Source organism: Tenrec ecaudatus, chromosome 3, assembly GCF_050624435.1.
Source record: "Tenrec ecaudatus isolate mTenEca1 chromosome 3, mTenEca1.hap1, whole genome shotgun sequence".
NCBI lineage: Eukaryota > Metazoa > Chordata > Mammalia > Afrosoricida > Tenrecidae > Tenrec > Tenrec ecaudatus.
Genome location: NC_134532.1, coordinates 9,144,122 through 9,165,694, shown reverse-complemented (window position 1 = coordinate 9,165,694; position 21,573 = coordinate 9,144,122). Strand labels below are relative to the sequence as shown.

General features: G+C 39.1%; 1 protein-coding gene across 3 annotated transcripts in view; it reads left to right on the top strand.

Moving 5' to 3' along the window:
* Window positions 1-21,573, top strand: part of FSTL5 (follistatin like 5) — an 812,142-nt gene that overhangs the window by 677,759 nt on the left and 112,810 nt on the right. For all 3 annotated transcript variants that reach the window (XM_075544741.1, XM_075544740.1, XM_075544739.1), the window contains one exon: window positions 19,315-19,433. In XM_075544741.1, coding sequence (XP_075400856.1) covers window positions 19,315-19,433 — 119 coding nt within the window. The remainder of the gene's footprint in view (window positions 1-19,314; window positions 19,434-21,573) is intronic.

The window sequence follows — 21,573 nt, the reverse complement described above, 5'->3', positions numbered from 1 at the left end:
CCTGTGGGCTTTGTTGCTGCTCAGCTTGTTTATATTCAAGCCTGTAAGACCCCAGACACTATATCTTTTGATAGCTGGGTACCATCAGCTTTCTTCACCACATTTGCTTATACATCCATTTTGTCTTTTTGTGTCAGCAATTTTGTCAGGAAGGTGCATGTCACAGAATGTCGGATTGTTAGAAAAAAGTGTTCATGTGTTGAAGGAGTACTTGAGTTGAGGTCAAATGTCCACCTGCAACCTTAATTCTTAACATATAGATAAAAGTACATAGTTCTGTTTCCCTCTCATTGTGTATATATTTACATATGTACATGCCTGCATTTAGACTTCTATAAATGTCCTTTGCCTCCTGGTTCTTTCCTCTATTTCCTTTTACTTTCCTCTTGTCCCACCATCATCTTTGGCCTTCATTCAAGTTTAGTAATTCCTTGCTGCTACATTGCCCTTGATTAAGCCCCACTAGGCAGCCTACACCCTTCTCTCCATTGATTTTAGTTCACTTGTTGTTCCTTGTCCCTGGGTTGCTTCCCCACCCCACCTTTCTTCATCCCACCTCCCCTTCTCTTGTATCCCCTTGTAGCCACTGGTCCTGTTCTTTTCATCTCCAAATTATTTATCCTGCCTCTCTTGTCTAGATTGATATACAGATACATTAATAAGTGCAAAAACTAGGCAAAGCCAAATAAAACAACAAAGGATTTCAAGACCTACAAAACAGCAACAACAGAAACAACAGCAACAAAAAGAAAGCCACTGACAAAAATGGAAAGGCCAATTAATAGTTCAAAGTCTGTTTCTTGGTCCTTACGAGTGTTTTCTAGTCGAGTCTGATGGTACACTCTGTCTCCAAAGTCTATTTTTGGTATTCCCTGGGGATTTCATCAGTTTGCTCCCCTTGCTGCTCTGTTGTATGCCTTTAGTGTTTTGACCTAGTGTGGTTGGGTCATATTGTGTACAATTCCCCCACTGTATCTCCAATGTTGTCCCCTGCAGCACTTTGGTTTAGTGAGGGATGTCATGTCTCATGGTTGGGCTGGCCTTATGGTCCTCTCTGTGCATTGTATTCTCTCAGCAGGAATATTGTCCTCAGAGCTTGGTGGGCTAGGATATCCTCCCCTCCCTCTCCATCATTTTTCACTTCTTCTGTGTGCTCTTGTGCTCTGATCAGACACACCCCTCTCCCCAAACTGTAGCACCACCAGTGCTGTCTTCTGCGGTGCATAGTTGGGATTGGGGCCTATCCCGCAAACCTCTCTATTGGTTCCCTGTTATATGCCTGGTCTTACGCTCCCTCTCCTGTGGAGACATAAACAATTCCCTCCCCTTGGGTGAGTTAATGCCCTGTTCTCCTCCTACCCATGTTTTTTTTTGTCTTCTTTCTTTCGCCCTCTTATTTAGTTGGCTGCCATATGTATCCCTGGATTGGGTTGGCCTTGCCATAGTTACTGGACCTCATCCCAGGGATGTATGTATATAGTAGCTTTTCCTCTATGCCTCGATTTTTTTTTTAAGTTGTCCTTCTTCTTAAGTAATTTTCTGCTAATTCGGGCGTCTTCTCTCTCCATATGAAATTTGAGGTCAATTTTCCCAGCTCTCTTAAGAAGGTTGTTAGTATTTGAATCAGGACCGTGTTAAACGTATATAATGCCGTGGGTGAGATTGACATCTTTACTATATTGAGTGTTCTGATCTGTGAGCATGGGATATTCTTCCATTTTTGGAGGCTGCTTTGGCTTCCTGTACTAGGGTTCTCTAGTTTTCCTTACATAAGTCTTTTGGGTTTTTTTTTTTAGTTAAATATTACCCTAGACATTTCAGTTTGTTCTTGACTATTATGAAAGGTAATGCCTTTTTGATCTTGTCTTCCATGGTCTTGTTCAATATATATAGCAGACCAATAGACTTCCTTTTGTTGATCTTGCATCCTGTCACTCTTGCATATTCCTCTTTCACTGCCAGCACTTCTGTTGTGGAGCTTTTTGGGTTTTCAATGTATAGAAGCCAGTTGTCTGCAAATAGTGATAGTTCACCTTCTCCTCTCCCAGCTGGTTACCTTTAATGTCCCTGAGGTACTTAGTCTGCTGTGCCAACCTGGCCAGTAAACACATGTGGGGGTTAATTGAAAGGCAGAGGGAAAAATGGCTCATTGAGCCTTGCCTTTTTAGTTCTTGGATATCTTGCTTTGTGATAGTCGGACCAGGGTACAGCTGCCTCAGCCAGTTCCTTGCTTCAGCTGCAAGGCTCATTTCCTTCAAGACATCCCCAAGGAGAAGCCATATGGACCTACCCCAATGCTTCCGTGATTGCTAGAGCAGCCATGTGGAAACCGCTGCCAGTGCTGAGATGCTTGCACATTCACTAATTCAGCTTTCCTCCTGCAGTCGGCATCATAGTGTGTTTTGTGAGATGGAGGACGACTTTGTGGATTGGTGTCAGACATATGGGTTAATGTTGGACTTGTGGGCTTGGGCAGCACAAGGTTGGGATGTTTTCTTCATGTTCACTTAACCTTTATAAAAATCTCTCTTATACATGAGTTTCTGTGCATTTATTTTTCTAACACACCCAGGCTAACACAGTCCTTCTGCTGTCTGATGTTGTTACATAGGACCGCCAAAGTGAAGCTAAATAGAGATGGGGACAAGAGGCATCCTATCTGGTCCCCTTTTTCAGTGGATTGTTTTAGTTCTTTCTCTTTTGACTATGATATTGGCTGCTGGCTTTTAGCAGATAGCTTATATTAACTTGAGGAATTTTCCTTCCATTTTTATCTTGTTGAGTGTCTTAATTAGGAATGGGTGTTGGACGTTGTCAAGTGCTTTCCATCATGGGATTCTTATCTCTTTTCTTATTAATATGGCAAATAATGTGTCTGAATTTTCTGATTTTGAACTATCCCTGTATCCTGGGAATGAATCCCACCTGATCCTTATGGATCATATGTTTTATATATGTTTGTATTCTATTGGACAATATTTTGTTAGGATTTTTGGATCTATGTTCATTGGTAATTATGTTCAGTCTATAGTTCTCTATTCCTGTAGAATCCTTGCCCTATTTGGGTATCAAAGTTATACTTACTTTGTAAATGAGTTTGGGAGTTTGCCATCTTTTTCTAGAATAATTTGTGGAGGATTGGTGTCAGCTCTTCCCTAAATGCTTGGTAGAATTCTGTTGTACAGCTGGCTGGTCTGGTAGCTTTTTTTGTTGGCAGTTTCTTGATAACCATATCTGTTTCTTCTTTTTTCTATGGGTCTATTGAGGTTCTTGACCTCTCTGTGAGAGAATGTAGGGAGGGATTGTTTATCCAAGTATTTGCATGTCTTCTATATTGTCAAATTCAACTTCCAGAATTTTGAGACACGAATGTGCAATATCTTTGTCCTCAGCCCACTTTGTTGATTTAGAGGTTCAGTATTCATTACAAAATCCTATGGAAAATATTTCCCTCTTATGAAAATGCAAGCAGTTCTTGATTATATTTCTCTCTCTCTCCCCCTCGTTCAAACAGAAATAGAAGCTATTAGCCACAAAGAAAAGAGTAACCTCACAAGCAACAAGCAAATTATGAGCCCCTTTCCAGAGCCACCGTACTCAGTTTGATTATGAATAACTTTAGAGGACAACATGTCTTGAGATGTTGTTGGCCTTCCAGTCCTTTCGGTGCCTTAGCAGTTCCGTGTAGGCATGTGTTGCTCTGGGCTTGGTGTGTCAATGTGGGATCTAGACCAACCATCCCTTTCTCTTTCTTCTTCTTGGTTTGATTCCATGTGGGCATGATATGCTGTCACCTCTCCAAAACCTGTAGGGTTAGTGTTATTCTCTGTCTGTTACACATACTTCTAGCGAGGGGGTTAGTTTGGCTGTGCTTAGGGCCGGCCCTATAGCCCAATCTTTCTATGCCTTCCTCCATGTAGTTACATTGCCCTCTTGGTTTGGTGTGCTGTGGTAAGCTCTGTATGTGCACTTCCAATTTTGTGGACATATAACCAATACTTTTCCCCTGGGTTTGGCCCTGCTTCCCCCATGCCATCATTTTACTTTGGCCCCACCCCCTTTTCTCCCTCTCCATTTCCCCCTTCCCCTTCTTTGTGTTGGATTAACATGTACCTCCTTAGTATTGTCTGACCTCCATCCAACTGCCTGTACCTCAACCCATATATTGTGAGATAATTGGCTTTATTTTATACCTACAGGCATCAGAAGCCTCATAACAAGCAAATGAACAAAAGCATTGTTGAGAATGAGGGGGGTTGGAGGAAAAACCCAAAGCCTATCTGTAGACAATGGGACATCGCCCCACAGAGGGGTCACAGGGAAGGGATGAGTCAACCAGGGCCCAGTAAAGCACCGATGAAACACGCAGTAATCCTCTGGACACTTGATTCTTCCTCACCAGTGCTGCCTCTCATTTCGGACTAGACCAGAGCTTGTACACAGGTTCACATAAGAGATAAAAGCTCATGACACATGGATCTAGGGACAGGAATGGGAATAGTGATACCAGAAGGAGAGGGGGAGGGGAGAGAACAGAAGGGAGGAAGACACATAAGCACCTCACCCCCTACCCCCTTCCAGGGGGAAGAACAACAGAAACCATGGGGGAAAAGGAGACAGTGGTTGGTGTGAGACATGAAAATAATAATAATTTATAATCTATCAAGGGGTCACGAGGTTGGGGAGAAGGGAAAAAATAAGAGCTGATACTAAGGGCTCGATAGAAAGTAAATGTCTGGGAAAGAATGATGTCAACATATGTACAAATGTGCTTGATACAACTGATGTGTGGGTTGTTATAAGAGTTGTAAGAGTCCCCATTAAAATGATATTTTAATAATAAAAAGAATAAATATAGAAAATACAAATTTCACTTTTCTGTCTTCACCATTGTACAAAAATCCACACCCAATCTTTACTATGACTGAAGAGGGAAGAGGCTTCACTAAACACAATATCATTTGTCCCTGTATGATACAAATGATTAATCTATGTGGTGATTCCAGTCCCTACAGAGATGCCCCAGAAGACAAGTCTAGTAAAATATATTTTTTACGTATTGAAAATGCTATAAATCGCAGGTTTACTCTGATATGTAAAAGATCACCAACTTTTTCCATTGGTGATGTCAAGCAGAAACAAAGAAAACTGTAATGAAACCTGTACCACAGATTGAAGTAACAGACCTTTAGGGACTCACTCACACCCATTTGAACTCTTAAATATTATAGAGAAAGCAAAGACCATTGTGATTCCTCTCTGCAGGTACTTATAGTATTACAAACTGAGGGGGTCTTTAAATGTGTATTTATTAATTCACTCAAAACAAGCACAATTTCATTAAATGTATCAATAAATAACACATTCCTGGAACTATTTATAGTCCCCTTTTTTCCCCCCTTCTTTTTTTCATGTCTATATAAGATAGCCAAGATAAATAATCCTGAGGAGGAAACAATGGGACCAATGGTTCCAGTGGGATGAGGAGAGTGTGTTAGTCCAGGTAGACTGGAAAAACAAGTTCATAAACATGCATATGTGTATAAGAAATCATTTTAAATACAATAATAGTTGAATATTGCGAAAACATCCCAGCCTAGTCCAGATCAAATCCACAAGTTTGATATTAGCCCTTATGTCTGATACCAATATATGAAGTCCTCTTTAGACTCATGAAACCCATGCAATGACGCTGAGTGCACAATGATCACAGGCCAGTGGGCAGAAAGTCTTTGGATCCAGTGGTGTTGTAAGCATATCAGCACTGGCAGGGGTCTCCACGTGACTTCTCCAGCTTCTATGACTGCATCATGGTAGGTCCATGTGTCCTCTCTCCAGGAATCTCACAGGGAGTCAAGAGAGAGAGAGAGGTGTCTCCCCTCTCCAAGGAGGAAATGCCAGATTTCCCAGGATGCTCCAGAGATGGCCATGCCCACATAGAGACTTCATTGGCTGTGACCCAACTGACAGACTAGACTCCACCCCTTCACTCTTAAGCCTCTCAAGTCCCAAATTGACACCAGATTATGTAACTTCCACAGGAAGGTATGGGAAAGGGAGAGGGGAGACAACTAACCCAAGAACAAGGAACAACAAGAGATCTAATATCGATGACAAGGAGGGTGTAGATTCCCTGGTGGGGTTTTATCAAGTGAAATGTAGCTGATAGGAAATACTAAGGGCTGAATGAGGGTTGAACATGATAATGTAAAAGAGGAAAGTAAAAGGAAATAGAGGAAAAATCTAGGAAACGAAAGACATTAATAGAGGTATAAATCTAGGCATGCATATATGTAAATATGTTAATATGTAATGATAGTGATATAGGTCTAGGTAAATATATTTCTATGTTAGATATCATGGTAGCAGATGGACTTTGGGCCTGTTATTAACTCTTCACTCAATGCAAGAACACTTTCTTTTATTAACCTGACATTCTGCGATGCTCACATGCCTGATATGATCACTGAATAAAAAATGGATGCTTAAGAAAATGTGGTGAGGAAAGCTGATGGTGCCTGGCATCTTAAAGGCTTGAAGCTAAACACATGGTCATCTAGCATGGAAACATCAAAACCCACATAGAAGAATTACACCAGCCTGTGTAATGTGGACGAGGGAGGTCAGAGTGGAGACACAAAGTCCATCTGTAGACAATTAGACATCCCTCATAGAAGGGTCACAAGAAAGGGACGAGCCAGCCATGGTGCTCTATAGCACCTATGAAAAACACAACGTCCTTCTATTTCTTTAATGCTTTCTTGCCCTCACTATCATGACCCCAGTTCTACCTTACAAACCTGGCCGGACCAGAGCATGTACAAGGTTAGGTGAGAAAGGGGAGAAAGAGGGAGTTGATCACAATGATTGATGTATAGCAACCCTACCCCCTGGGGGGATGAACGACAGGAATGTTGGTGACAGAAGAGAGAGATGGTGTAAAATATGAAAATAATAATAATGTATAATTTATCAAGGGGTCATTAGAGTGAAAGGGTCAGGGGGAGGAGGAAAACAGAGCTGATACCAAGGGCCTAAACAGAAAAAAACTGTTTTAAAAACGATGATGGCAATATATGTACAAATGTGCTTGATACAATTGAAGTATGGATTGTTCTAAGAGCTGAAAGAGCTCTGAATAAAATGATTTATTTTAAAAAGTTATATTTCTAAATCAATTCTGAAAGTTACACTGTTTTTGCATTTTACAATGTTCTTAAATTAGTGGCTAATATAAGTTCCTCCGTGTTTTTATTCGATCCTTCATTCATTTGGTGTGATGGCAGCTCCCACAAAGATTTACTGTTGGAAAACACACAGAATGATTTTACTGTGTCTTACAAGGTTACTATGAGTCAGTATCTATTTGGTGGCATGAAGGATTATAGTTTATACACACATGAACACACAGAGACTGCAACATTCTTCAGGAAAGGGTTGTTGTTATATGCTAGTCAGCTGGTTCCATAAACAGTGTGATTGACACAGCAGCTGAAAAAAAAGTCATGAAACAGAACTATTGTGAGGATAGCGCCGGGCAGTGTACTGCTGCCATAGTTGTTGGATGATCTTCAGCAAAATTTCACTTGCATGTGGTATCAGTTCTAGCGGTCTCTGATTGGAGCATCCTGTGGTGTGACCTTTTTTTGGAATGGGTGCAAACATACACCCTGAAGGAGTGGTCATTTCTTTGGATGGACTATGGGACACAGGTGTAAGGCAGGAACTGACTGGTCTGCTCTCTCTCTCCCCCAAACACGAGAAATTGATCCCTGACGAGCTGGAGAAGGAGTTTCTAAGGTGTACATAACATGGAGTGATATATTGGTCATAAGCTTTAGGCAAGGATACTGTCTTGTTACTTGAGAGGCAGGAGTAGATGATTACATGAGCTGAAGGAACATTCCTGCCTTTCTCTTGGTGTGTATCTTAATCATCTTTTACGATTATGACAGGCTTCCTAAAAATGACTGGCATTTTCCCCCAACCTATGGATTTAAGATTTTTTTTACAAAACAATCTTATCTCCTTCAAAGTACCCTCCGTCACACTTAATACATTTATCAAAACTGTGATTCTATTCTTGGAAACATTTTCCAAACTCATCTGTTTGGATGGCTGACAGATAGCTGACAGCACCTACCTCGTTTTTTTCTTCAATCATTCTTTGTTGTCAAATCGCTGTCCTTTTAAGTCCCTCTTCGTTCGTGGAAACAAAAAGAAGTCTCAGGGAACAAAGTCGGTGAATAAGGTGCTTGGAGCAAGAGAGGCATGCTGTTTTTTGCCAAAAACTGGTGCATTGAGCTGCCTGTGTGAACAGATACATTGTCGCGGTGGCAAAATCAGTCCCCTGTGTGCCACAAATCAGGCCTTTTTTGTCACATACTATTACTCAATCTTTTCAAAACCTCTAAATAGAAAGCTTGATTAAGAGTCTGACCTGGGGGAATCAACTCCAAATGCACTCACTACCCCCCTCACATTTAAAATCAAATGAGCACCTGATCTGTGATTTCATTTAATGAGCTTTTGGGGGTGAGGTGAGGATAGCGCCTTCTACTGGCTTGATTGAATAGCAGCAAGTCTCAACACCAGTAATGACCTTGGGGGAAAAGTCTGGGTCGCTTTGGAGCTGTTCTTTCAAAGCAAGGTATTTTTCCAGTCAGTTCTCTTTTTTCCTGGTCTGTCAGAAGCTGAGGAACAAATTTTTCAGTGATCCTCTCATTCCAAAATCTTCCATTAAAAATTCACCAAACTGAGCTCCAAGACAGTCCACATAACTTCCCCATCTCCTCAATGGTCCATCGCCAGTCTTTAAGCACAGTTGCGCAAATTTTGCCAATATTATTGTTTGTTTGGAATGTTGATGGATGTCCAGAATGGGGTTTGTCATCAATCAACATTTCACTTTTTTAAAAAATAAAACCACTCATGCACTTGAGTTTTTCCAATAGCCAAAAGTGTTGTCCTTGTAAGCTGTGTTCAACATCACAGCAGTTTCTGCAGCACTTTACCTGAGCAGGTAACAAAATTTCATAGCTGCACACAGTTCTTTTAAATAGGCCATCACAAAAAATAAGGTTCTAGTGAAACTGCTTTTATGAAAAAATTCACTGTGACCAGAGAGAAGCTTCCCATGCGACGCACTGGCTGCAGTAACTAAGAGTGAGTTGTTTGATGCTTTCCTAGTGGGAAAAATGCATGCTATGAAAGCTCTGCCTAGCAGTTACTATTTGTTTTTGAATGTTTGTATTTTTATTTGTATTTGTTATTAAATAATGCCTCTTAGCCTAATGTTTTCCAGGTCTGTCCATGAGGTGTTTTGGTTAATCATTGAACTTTACAGATTCATAATATTCCATTGTGTTTATTACCCATTCTTCTACCAGTGAGCATTTGGGCTGTTTGCAGCTTCTTGCTATTGTGAATTGTGTTGCGGTGACTTTGGGAGGGCATTCTTCTATTCCTGTTGTTTCTCTTACATCTTTGTGTTAGGCACCTCAGAGAAGTTTTGCTGGATCTTATGGGATTTTTATTCCCAGTTGTTTTAGGTAGTGCCATATCACTTCCCACAGTCTCTGTCCTTGTTGTTGTTGAGTGCTGTCCAATTGGTTCTGATTCATGGCGACCCTGTGCTCAACAGAAGGAAACACTGCCCAGTTGTGCACCATCCTCACAATTGTTCTTGTGCTTGAGCTCATTGTTGCAGCCACTGAGTTATTCCATCTCATCTGGGACCCTTCTTTCTTTTTAGACTGGCCCTGTACATTACAAAGAATGATGTCTTTGTCCAAAGGCTGGTCTCTCCTGATAATGTATCTAAAGTCATTAGACAGAGTCTTACCATGTTTGCCTATAGGGAGCATTCTGCTTGTCCTTCTTCCAAGAACGATCTGTCTATTCCTTTGGCAATCCATGGTGCTTTCAATATTCGTTGGCAATCCATTCACATGCATTGAGTTTTCTTTGGTCTTCCTTATCCTATGCTCATTTTCACACGCAGATGAGGCCATTGAAAATGTCATGGCCTGGGTCACATGCCCCACAGTCTTCATAGTAATATCCTTGCTTTTCAATACGGCATATTATACTCAATGTAATGCATCCTTTGCTCTTTTGACTGCCACTTCCCTGAGCATTGATTGTGGATACATGCAAGATGAAATCCTTGACAACTTCAGTCTTTTCTCCATTTGTCATGATGTTACTTATGGTTCCAGTTTGAGGATTTTTGTTCTCTTTACAGTGATGTGTAATCCATAAGGAAGCCTGAATCCTTTTTTTTTTTTTTTTAGCATTGACAAGTTCAAAATCTTGATCTTTCAGCAAAATAGCAGTCTGCAGTAATAGTCCAGTCACTATTGTATAAATTGTTCAGTTATGATAGAGTCTCAGAGTTTCTCTTAGACAGCATCAGCAATGGAAGAAATATCTCAGCAGTCAGCAATTGCCATTCTCAAGAATCTGTGAGGTCATCTTGACGTTTTGAATAACTTCAGTAACAGGGCAGGGGTCAGGTCACACATCAGCTTCCCTGTGTTCTTCTGGGCCTTGCTGGCTGAAGAGAAATCCACCTATCTCCTTTGCCTGTGAAAATATAAACAAATATCCCCTCTGCTCAGGGTGTCATTAACCTGAAAAAGGAATTATGATTAAGCTTTTGCAGTTCCTCCTTGTACTTCATGTCCATCTTTCTCCGAACATGGTTGTGTCCTTCTAAGGGGAGTTCATCAGTTTTATTCCCAGCCCCGCTTGGTGGCCCATGTGGAGGGAGAGAGAGTGAAGCCTAAGTCCTTGATGTTTGTCAGCACGCGCTTCAAGTCCTCCTCACTTCCAATAAGCAAAGTTGTTTCATCTGCATATAGAAAGTTGTTAATAAGCCTTACTTTGATCCTGATGCCCCATTCTTCTTCATAGACTCCGTTGTTTCTGATTATCTGCTTACCACACAGACTGAATAAGCAAGGCGAGGAAATGCAACACGGATGCACCCTTTTCCTGTTTTAGACCACGGAGTGTTCCCTTGTGTTCAAATGACTGCCTCTGGGTCAATGTGCAGGTTCTGCAGTTCTGCATGAGCACAAGTAGGTGTTCTGGTATTCGTTTGCTTCTCAAGGTTGACTACTGTTCGCTGTGATCCAACCAGTCAAATGCACAATGCTGGTATCTTTTTAGGAAACCACCAGTCGGGTATGAGCACTCCAATCTCTGCACCCCCTTCAACATTTGTTATATTTAAGTCCTTTGCATTTGGCTACCTCTCAGTGGGTGATGTTTCACCTTTGTTTTGATTTGCATCTACTGAATGGTTACTGAGAATGAGCACTTTTTTGATTTGTGATTCATTTCAATATAATATCTACTGGACTGTCTATTTCTTTCCTTACTTAGTTATTGGATTATTGTGGGGGTTTTTTGCCCGATTAAGATGTTTCAGAATTGTATAGATTACAGAAATCACTTCCCTGTTCATGTGTCCTAACTCAAGGTGTTTTCCCAGCTTGTGGACTCTCGTTTCATCTTTTGGTGAAGTATTTTATACATGTGAGTGCCTTAATTACAATAATTCCCAGTAATTTATTTTGTCTTCTACTGTGTATGATTCTTTTTGTGATATTTGGTAGTGTGTCTATGTCCTGCATGAGGGCACTTCAGTTTGCTCTTGTATTCTCATAGATGATCCTCATAGCTCTAAAATTTACATTTAGGTTTATGGTCCAACTTTAGTTTGATATTGTCCATGGGGAGAGGTGTGGGTTCTTCATTCTTTTATAGATGGAGGTCCACCTTGCATTTCCATTTGTTGAAGAAACTGGCACTTCCCCCATTTAATGTGCTTTCCTCTTTTGTCAAAGGTCAATTTCCTATAGATGAATGGATTTATTTCTGTGTTTGATTCTATTCCTTTGGGCTATGTGTTTGTCACTGTACCAATGCCAGGCTGTTTTGACTACTGTGTTGTGAGTTTGGGAAACGTAAGACCTCCTATTTGGTCCTGTTTCTTAAGGAGCACTTTGCTTATGCTAGATCTCTTTCCCTTCCACAAGAACTTAGTGATTCGTTTCCCCATTTCTTTAAGAATGAACTTGGAATTAGGATCAAATTTGCATTGTCTTTATAGATTGCTTTGAGTTATTGTTGTTAGGTGCCATCAAATCAGTTCCAACTGAGAGCACACCTACATACAACAGAACTAAACACTACCCAGTCCTGTGCCATCCTCACAGCCATTCCTATGTCTCAGCCCATGGATGCAGCCACTATGTCAATCCATTTCATGGGGAGCCTTCCTTTTGCATACTATCCCTCCAATTTGCCAAACATGATGTCTTTCACCAGGGACTGGACTCTCCTGATCATATGTCCAATGCATGTGAGACAAAGACAACATCCTTGCCTTTTAGGAGAGCTCTGGCCTTCCTTATGAATCAGACCTGTTTGTCTTTTGATCAGACCATGGTACTTTCAGTATTCTTATCCATCACCACAATTCAAGTGCATCGAATCTTCTATTGTCTCCCTCACTCTATGGCCAACTGTATCGTGCATATGATGCGATGAAGAATACCATGGCTTGGCGTCGGCACACTTCAGTCCTCAAAGAAACATCCTTGCTCCTTAATCCTCTAAAATGGTCTTGTGCTGCAGATGTACCTAATGCAATATGCCTTTAAAACTCTTGGCTGCTGATTCCATGAGCATTAGTTTTGGATCCAAGTAAGAAAAAAATGTTTGACAACCTCAACCTGTTCTCATTTATCACGATGTTACCTTTTTGTCCAGTTGTGAAGATCTTGGTCTTCCTTGCATTGAATTGTCATCCATACTGAAGGCTGCAATCCTTGATCTTCATCAAATGCTTTGATATGTCCTCACGTTCAGCAAGCAAGGGTATGTCATCTGCATCCCGCGGGTTGTTAATAAGCCTTCCTCTCCTCCTGATTCTTCTTCAAAGAACCCAGCGCTACTGATGATTTGTTCAGCACACAGAATCCTCACCCTTCTGAGGTGTTAGTGGGGGCATGTGCTTTCTGCACCACAGTAGCAGAGGGGGGGCATGTCCATGGTGAGGGGGAGGCCAGTGCCTGAGTCAGAAGAAAGAACAAAAAAAGAGGCGTGGGGAAGTACTTCTTGGAGATGTCGCCTATGGCAGGAAGGGATGGCGTCTACACCAAGCAGCCCACAGGGTTTGCTATCTATGTAGGGCCACTAGAGGCTGCAGAGATAGAAGGTGGAGCTGAGGGATTTTGAGCGGAGGCAGGGAAGGAGGCGCTTTGTGATGGAGGTGTTTTTGCAGGGAAGGTAAATTCTGAGTTTCTGGGAGTGATGAATGGAAGTTAATAACCGTCAGCAGGTGGCATTGCAGTTCCTGTTGCGGACTGTACTGCCTCTGAGTCTCGCTCCTTCCATTCTCACAAACTCCAACTTTAAGGACCTTTGAGGCACTTAGCTTTTGAATTGTTTCTGGCTTTCAGAGAGTTCACTCCTGGTGAGATTTCCCTGTTAGTTGTTGAGGATTGTTTTAATGTGCTTGTTAGCTGCTGACCATGTCTTTGAGTATTTCATTACAATGCTTTACTTTGTGTTCTGCATCTGCCCTTTGAAAATGGCTGTTGAGCTCATTTAAATAATACTTTGTTCCATTCACTTTTGGTAATCCATGCTCAAGTCCAAGTTTCAGAATCTCTTCTGATATCCACTTAGGTGTTTTGTACTTTTCTCAGCTTGTAAACATCGCTTTGATTTCTTCATGCATGATGTTCTTGGTGCCATCTCACAGCTCAGCATGTCTTCTGTGTTCAGTGCATCAAAGCTGTTCTTGAACTGTTCTCTAAATTCAGCTGGGAATAACTCAAAGTCATTTATTTCCTACATGGCCCCTGTTTACAGAAGCCATTTATGTTGTTGAAAAAAAAATATCTGCAATAAAGATATCATAGGTCTTGCAAAATTTTTGTCATGTGTTCTCCAGCTTTGCTTCTATTGACAGGGTCATATTTTCCAAATATTGAACCTATCTTTTTGTTACAAATTTTCACATTTCAATATCAAGTGAGCATCAAGCTTGTTGGATCAATTTCATAGTTGATAAGAGTCTTCAATTTTTCCATCTCCAGCTTTAGAGGTTGGGGTATATTTGGAGTTATTTTTATATTAAATGATCTTTCTGGTGGAGTTGTAAATGTTATCCTATCACAATCAGCATTTTACTTCAAGATTTTAAAAAATCATTTAGATGATAAATATGACATTTGTCTAGAACATACAATTTCTGAAATAGTAAGCTATATGACTGTGCAATTAAAATGGCCAATATCAATCCACTTCGGGTCACCAATGCTTATAATATTAATCTTTAAACATTTACTCTTTTTAAAAATTATTTTAAGTTATTCTAGATTCATACTTCCATACATTCTATTTTCTGATCACTAATGGTCCTTATAGCTGTTTCTTCCCGCTTTGATTCCTCCTCTATCACTAAGTGAAATTGCCAAAAGTTTTTCGTCATCTGCACCATTAAGGAGGCAGCTCTCTGGCTCTTCTTCAATCATACTTGAGTTATCATTCAGACTGGGGGGCTCGTCTTCTGATACCACCTCACTTAATGAAAGGATGCTGCATGTTTTTCCATAGATACTTTCTCAGTAGTGTACAGCCTAGTAGTCCTTATTCCTTATCTGTTCTTAGGCTGCAAGCCCTGATGAAACTATTCATCATGGATGACTCTGCTGGTATGTGAAATATCAGTGGAATAGCTTACAGCCTTACAGCATCATAGCACACAAGTAACTAATATTACTACAAATTGATAGATAAGGAGTAGCAGAGAGGCTAGGATTTATGGTACACCACCAAATGAAGAACTTTATCTACAAATACCTTATTAAATTACTTAATACCATAACCCCAGAGCCAAAAAAGTGACAAGATATTTATTTTTGCCACAGCAGAAGAACTTTCAAAATATAGGAAGAGTTTTATTTTATTGTGTCTTCCTATAAAAATATTGGAAGAGTGATAGAAGATACAGGAGGATTCATTTTTCAACTATTATTTTAATTGACGTGTTTATAAATGATATTTATTGATACTAATGTTTATTCATAGCTACTTAGGAGTTATTATCACTAATCAATATATCAAGCACAAAAAAAACCCTAATCCTGCCTTGTCAATTTAATTAGGTGTCATCAGGTTGATTCTGACTCAGACTGATCCCGTGTGTCAAAGTAGAACCGCCCCATAGCCTATCCTGCGCTATACTCTTTACAGAAGCATATCATCAGATTGTAATCCCATGGAGTAGCTGGAGAAGCTTGAATTGCTTACCTTTCGATTGGCAGCCAAGTGTTTACCCATTTGGTTACAAAGACTTCTTCTGTATAATGATATGTGTTTGTTCCATAATTTATACACTGGAAGTAGCTTATTCTTTAGAAAGCATGCTGAAAAGTCAGTTCTATTTTTTAAAAGGAAGAAAATAGATGCTCAGAAGTGAAAGAGTGATTTGGACAGAGTAAGTGGTTTTCAAAAAGACTAAGGCTCAGAAATTTCATCCGTGCAAAAACTGACAGTGGAATCACACTGACATTTATACTGAGTTAAAAACGTGGTAAAATGATAAAGCACTAGTTTCCATTGAGTCAAGAGCAGGAAATATGTCAAGAAAGGTCTTACATATTCTGGAATGAGAGTTGTTACCCGATCCACATTGGAATTCACGACTGTTGGACAGAATGGAGGACCGTTAAAAGAGAGCTCATTTACAAATATTAAGAACTTTGCGATAAACTTCAAACATATTATGCAACTGACACAATTGGTAATCAGTCTCAACATTAAGATCAGACTATCTCCATAAGTTTCAACATCAATAGCCAATAACCAGTAATATTAAATTGATATCGATATATAGCTAACATCAATCTTATGTTTACATAGTGAGTTTGCTGGTACTAATCAATTTGTTTTGTTTTTTTTTAAAAGCACAGTTTGTACGCTTTATCCTTTGGGCATTGAATTTATATTCAGCTATGCAGAATTATCATATAAATAACATTTCACAATTAATAAATTTTATTTTAGTAAAATGTGACTTGAATTTATAGCTTGCCATTTCTAATATACAAGAATATCATATTAATAAGTGTTTTCTGATATAATATATAATTAACTGATCAAGATTACATGTAAAAATGTTGTAACTGTAAAATATTTATAAAGTAAAATGTCTGAAAACAAGCTAGAGTAATTTAAAATATATTGGCAATATCATTCCTTAATGTTATGCATATATGACCTCACTTTGAAAAGATTGGCCATCCCCCTGCTTGAAACAAATGCTTCATCAAAATCACCTTGCATTGCTGCACATGTAGCGTTTAAATCATTGAAAAGATTTCGACCCGGTAGGACAAGGTTAAACTGACCCTGTGGATATCTAAGACTGTAACTCTTTACCAGTGTAGGAAACCTTATCTTTTTCCAATGGAAGTTGTTGGTTTCAAACTGCTGACCTTGAGTCCAGCAGTCCAACTTGTAACCATTACACTACCAGGGCTCCTTCTATTTACTAGAAATGTAGTTAATATCATTTTTAGTGGTTACACGTTGGGCTGTGAGCTCCATGGTTGGCTGTTTGAAACCACCCGCATCTCTGCTAGAGAGCGCGGGCTTTTACTCCTGTGAATAGTGCAGTCTTGCAAACCCACAGGGAGTGTCTATGAGTCAGGACTGACTCGGTGGCAGTGAGTTTTCATGAGTTAAGTTTATTAAACTTGTATTTCTGCAAATCAGCAAGATACTACTGTAAGGCTCACTTGATATAATATAAAATATGTCTTATTTTATAGTAATCTGTATATCTAGGAAATGTAATCTATGGACATACATTTAAATGCTAAGTATTTTTTATGTAATCATTTTATTGGGGGCTCATACAATTCTTATCACAATCCATAAATACATCCATTGTGTCAAGAACATATGTACATTTGTTGCCATCAACATTCTCAAAATATTTGCATTCTACTTGAGCCCTTAATATCTGCTGCTAATTTTCCCCCTCCCTCCCCACTGCCCCTACCTCATGAACCCTTCATAATTCATAAATTATTATTATTTTATCATATCTTACACTGTCCGATGTCTCCCCCTGCCTTCTTCTCTGCTGTCCCTCCCCCAGGGAGGAGGCTATACATAGATTCTTGCAATCAGTTCCCTCTTTCTACCCCACATTCTCTCACCCTCCAGGCATCACCACTCTTACCACTGGTCCTGAAGGAGTCATTTGTCCTGGATTCCCTGTGTTTCTAGTTGCTCTCGGTACCTATGTACATCCTCTGGTCTAGCTAGATTTGTAAGGTAGCTTTGGGATCATGATAGTGGGGGTGGAGAAATATTTAAGAACTAGAGGAAAGTTATATGTTTCATCGTTGATTCCCTACACCCTGACTGGTTCATCTCCTCCCCACAACCCTTCAGTAAGAGGTGTCCGGTTGGCTGCCAATAGGCTTTGCGTCTCCAATCTGCACTCACCCACATTTTCAATGATATGATTTTTTTGTTCCTTGATGCTTGATACCTGATCCCTTTGACAGCTCATGGTCAAGGTAGCAGACAGACATTGGACCTCTACTCAAGTACTTCCTCAATGCAAGAACACTTTGTTGTAATAACCTGGCATTCTGTGATGCTCACCTTCTGGACATGATTGCTGAAGACAAAATGGGTGCATAAGTTAATGTGGTGAGGAAAGCAGCTAGTGCCTGGCTATCAAAATATATCACATCTGGGGTCTTAAAGGCTTGCACATAAACAAGCAGCCATCTAGCTGAGAATCAACAAAGCCCACATGGAAGAAGCACAGCAGCCTATGTGATCGTGAGGTGTCCATGGGATCAGGTATCAAGCATTAAGGACCCAGAACAGGAAAGCACATCAATATGGATGAGTGGGCAAGTGGAGTAGAGACTCAAAGCCCATCTGTAGATGATTGGACATCCCCTCACAGAAGGGTCACAAGGAATAGACAAGCCAGTCAGGGTGAAATATAGTACCGATGAAACACATAGCTTTTTCTCAGTTCTTTAATGCTTCCTCTCCCCCGCTATCAAGACTCCAGTTCTATCTTAAAAATCTGGCTAGACCAGAGAATGTATAGTGGGACAGATAAGAGCTCTAAACTCAGGGAATCCAGGACAGAGAAACCCTTCTGGACCAATAATGAGAAGTGCAATACCAGGAGGGGAAGGGGAAGGTGGGGGAAGAAAGAGGGAACCGATCACAATGATCTTCATACAACAGAAAACTGGGTGAAGGGAGACAGCAGTCAGTGTAAGATGAAAATTTTTAAAATAAATTATCAAGGGGTCATGAGGGAGGGAGGGTAGAGCAGAGGGAAACTGAGCTGCTACCAAGAACTCAAGTAGAAAGAAAATGTTTTGAAAATGATGATGGCAGCAACATATGTACAAATGTGCTTGACACAATGGATGGACGTGTGGATTGAGATAAGAGCTGCATGAGCCCCCAGTAAAATGACTTAAAAAAGTAATCTGTAATTTTTGTTGGTATTTCAGTAACCACACACACACACACACACACACAAACACACATATATATACACGCATACATATGCATAATTAATTTCAATATTTTAACAGGAATGATTTGGCTTGCCAAGCTATCAAGAGTTCACTAGTATTGCTCATCTTTCAAATAGTACATGTTATTACAGAATTATCTTTAATATATATGAAAGTTATATAAGTTTTATATATAAGCTATATAGAGTTATATATTACTGCATATATATGTCTTTATATATACACATATATGTCTTTATATAGACATATATAATTCACCCTATTGGGCAGCTTAGAAGGACCCATCTGGATTTCTGAGACTGTACATCCCTATAGGAGTTGAGGATAAAATTTTATTTTTCATAAGAAAATGTAAATAAGCATTTCTTAATGAACATTTGAATGAAATGGAGTAGGTATCTTACATAAGCTGTGTACCAGAATGTTTATACTGTCACTTAAAGTTATTTTTAAATATGTGAAAAATTACTGATTTACATTGAGCAAAGTAGTGAATTGCAGATAAGATAGAAAAAATAGAATGTCTGTGTAATATCACAGAGTGATTTAAATGTACAGTAAAAGATCCCATATGGTTTCCTTATTAACATTACATGACTTCACAGAATGATATCCTGACAGTGAAATGTGGGCAAGTGAGATTTGGTAATTAAGGTTTCTGATAATTTTATTTTGAACTTTTGAATGTGTTTTTATCCTTAAGGTCTGGGAATTGGGAACATGTTCTATGTTTTTTATGAAGATGGAATCAAAGTGATACAGCCCATCGAATGTGAATTTCAGAGACATATTAAGCCTAGTGAAAAGCTACTTGGATTTCAGGCAAGTATTAAAATAATTCCTTTCAGTTTAATTCAGTGCTTTTGTGAAGTAGAATTATATTTTGAAAATATAATGAAATCTATACACACATGTACCTTGTACAAATAGGAGCATGCTAAAACACTATTCTTATTTTTGCAAACTCTATATCCAGGGGAAAAAGCATATTGTAAATTATTATTTATACATTGACAATTAAAATGATGTCTATAGAAGTGAAATATAAGGGATGCAAATAATATATAGTAACTTCATATACTACTTCTATGAAAGTATATCCTTACAGACAATGAACTATAACAGCATGCAAATAAGTAAGTTTTTTATGAGGAATCAATGGAAAACATGGGCAATATTGAAAACATTATTTTCTTGTAAGTTTTCAGTTATACATTTCCTTGTAAATTTCAATTATGACCTGTAACACAGAAAAAGTCCTTGGTTAAAAAAATGGACATTGATGTGTCTTATTTTTTTAGGCTGATAAGAAATTAAAGATATTTTTATATATTCATGTACATCTGTAGTTTCACATAGATATGTGTAGTGCAATATTTTTATTGTATTTGATAAACAACCTCAGATATATAAAATAATTTACAGGGAATATCTAATACAGGAACTTTTCCCTAGTGCTCATTGCTAAGGCTGACATGTGTATTATGAAACAGGTATTTAATGTCAAACAGAATAATGTCATACACACCAGATTCTGCCAAAATATTGTGTAGAAAAACCAAATTGTATTCTCTATAAATAAAGAAAATATTTCTCCTATATTTATTTACTGGAACCCTGATGGTACAGTGGACTGGGTTGCTAACCAGAATACATAAAGTTTAAGCTTGCCTGCCACTAAACCAGAGATATGAGGTGTTCTAATCCTGTAAAAATTTACAGCCTTGAAAGTGCGCAGGACCATTCTACTCTGTCCCATAGGGTCGGTGGGAATCAGAGTTAACTTAATGGATGTGTTAGTCTGGGTGGATAGACAAACAAATTCAGAGACATTCAACTGTGTATATGAAAGAGCTTTATATACAAGGGCAATTGAATATTGAGAAAACATCCCAACCCAGTCCAGATAAAGCCTGTAAGTCCGATATTAGCCCATGTGTCCGATACCAATCTCTAAAAGAACTCTTCACACTCATGAAACACAGCAATGATGCCAAACGCAGTAAGATCACATGCCAGTGGGTGCAAAGTCTTATGGACCCAGTGAGAGTGTAAGCATCTCAACGCTAGCAGGGGTCTCCAGGTGGCCCCTCCAGCTCCAGGACTCTATGTAGCTCCATGTGTCTTGTCAACAGGAATATCTCTCTGGGAGAGAGCGTGTGTCCTGCCTCCAACAAGTTATTTAGCTCCTTAGTGCCTCCAAAGGAGGTCATCAGGCTGATTGGCAGGCTAAATTCCACCCTTTCACTCTTACTTCTCAAATTGACAACAGATTATGTAACTATCACAATGGGATTGAGTTACATATCTTTTCCTTTATTTATCCATTTCATAAGGAAATATTTTAAAATTATACAGCTATATTAATTTTAAAATAATAACTTTTAAGCTAAAGTGCTCAAAAGAAACATGACCATTTTAGATATGTTAAAATTTAACAAGAAGAACTAAAATCATTTCAAATTTTTAATTTTCTTTTATAATATATCCTTGTAAGATTTCAGTTATAAATATCCTTATAAATTTGAGTTATCACCTGTAAATCACAAAAAAATTTCAGGCATACAAAAGTGGACATTGATGTCTCTTGTTTTTTGCACACTGATAAGAAATTGTGGATATTTTTACCATATTTATGTACATCCACATTCTCAAATAGATATGTGTAGAACAACATTTTTAAAATAATTTTGAGGACTCATACAATTATCACAATTCATACATACATCATTGTGTCAAGCACATTTGTACATTTGTTGCCATCAGCATTCTCAAAAGATTTGCCTTCTACCTGAGCCCTTAATATCGGCTCCTCATTTTTCCCCTCCCTCCCCCCTCATTAACCCTTCATAATTCATAAATTATTATTATTTTGTAATGTCTTACACTGTCTGACATCTCTCCTTGCCTACTTCTCTGTTGTCTATCACTCAGGGAGAAGGTTATACGTAGAATCTTGTAA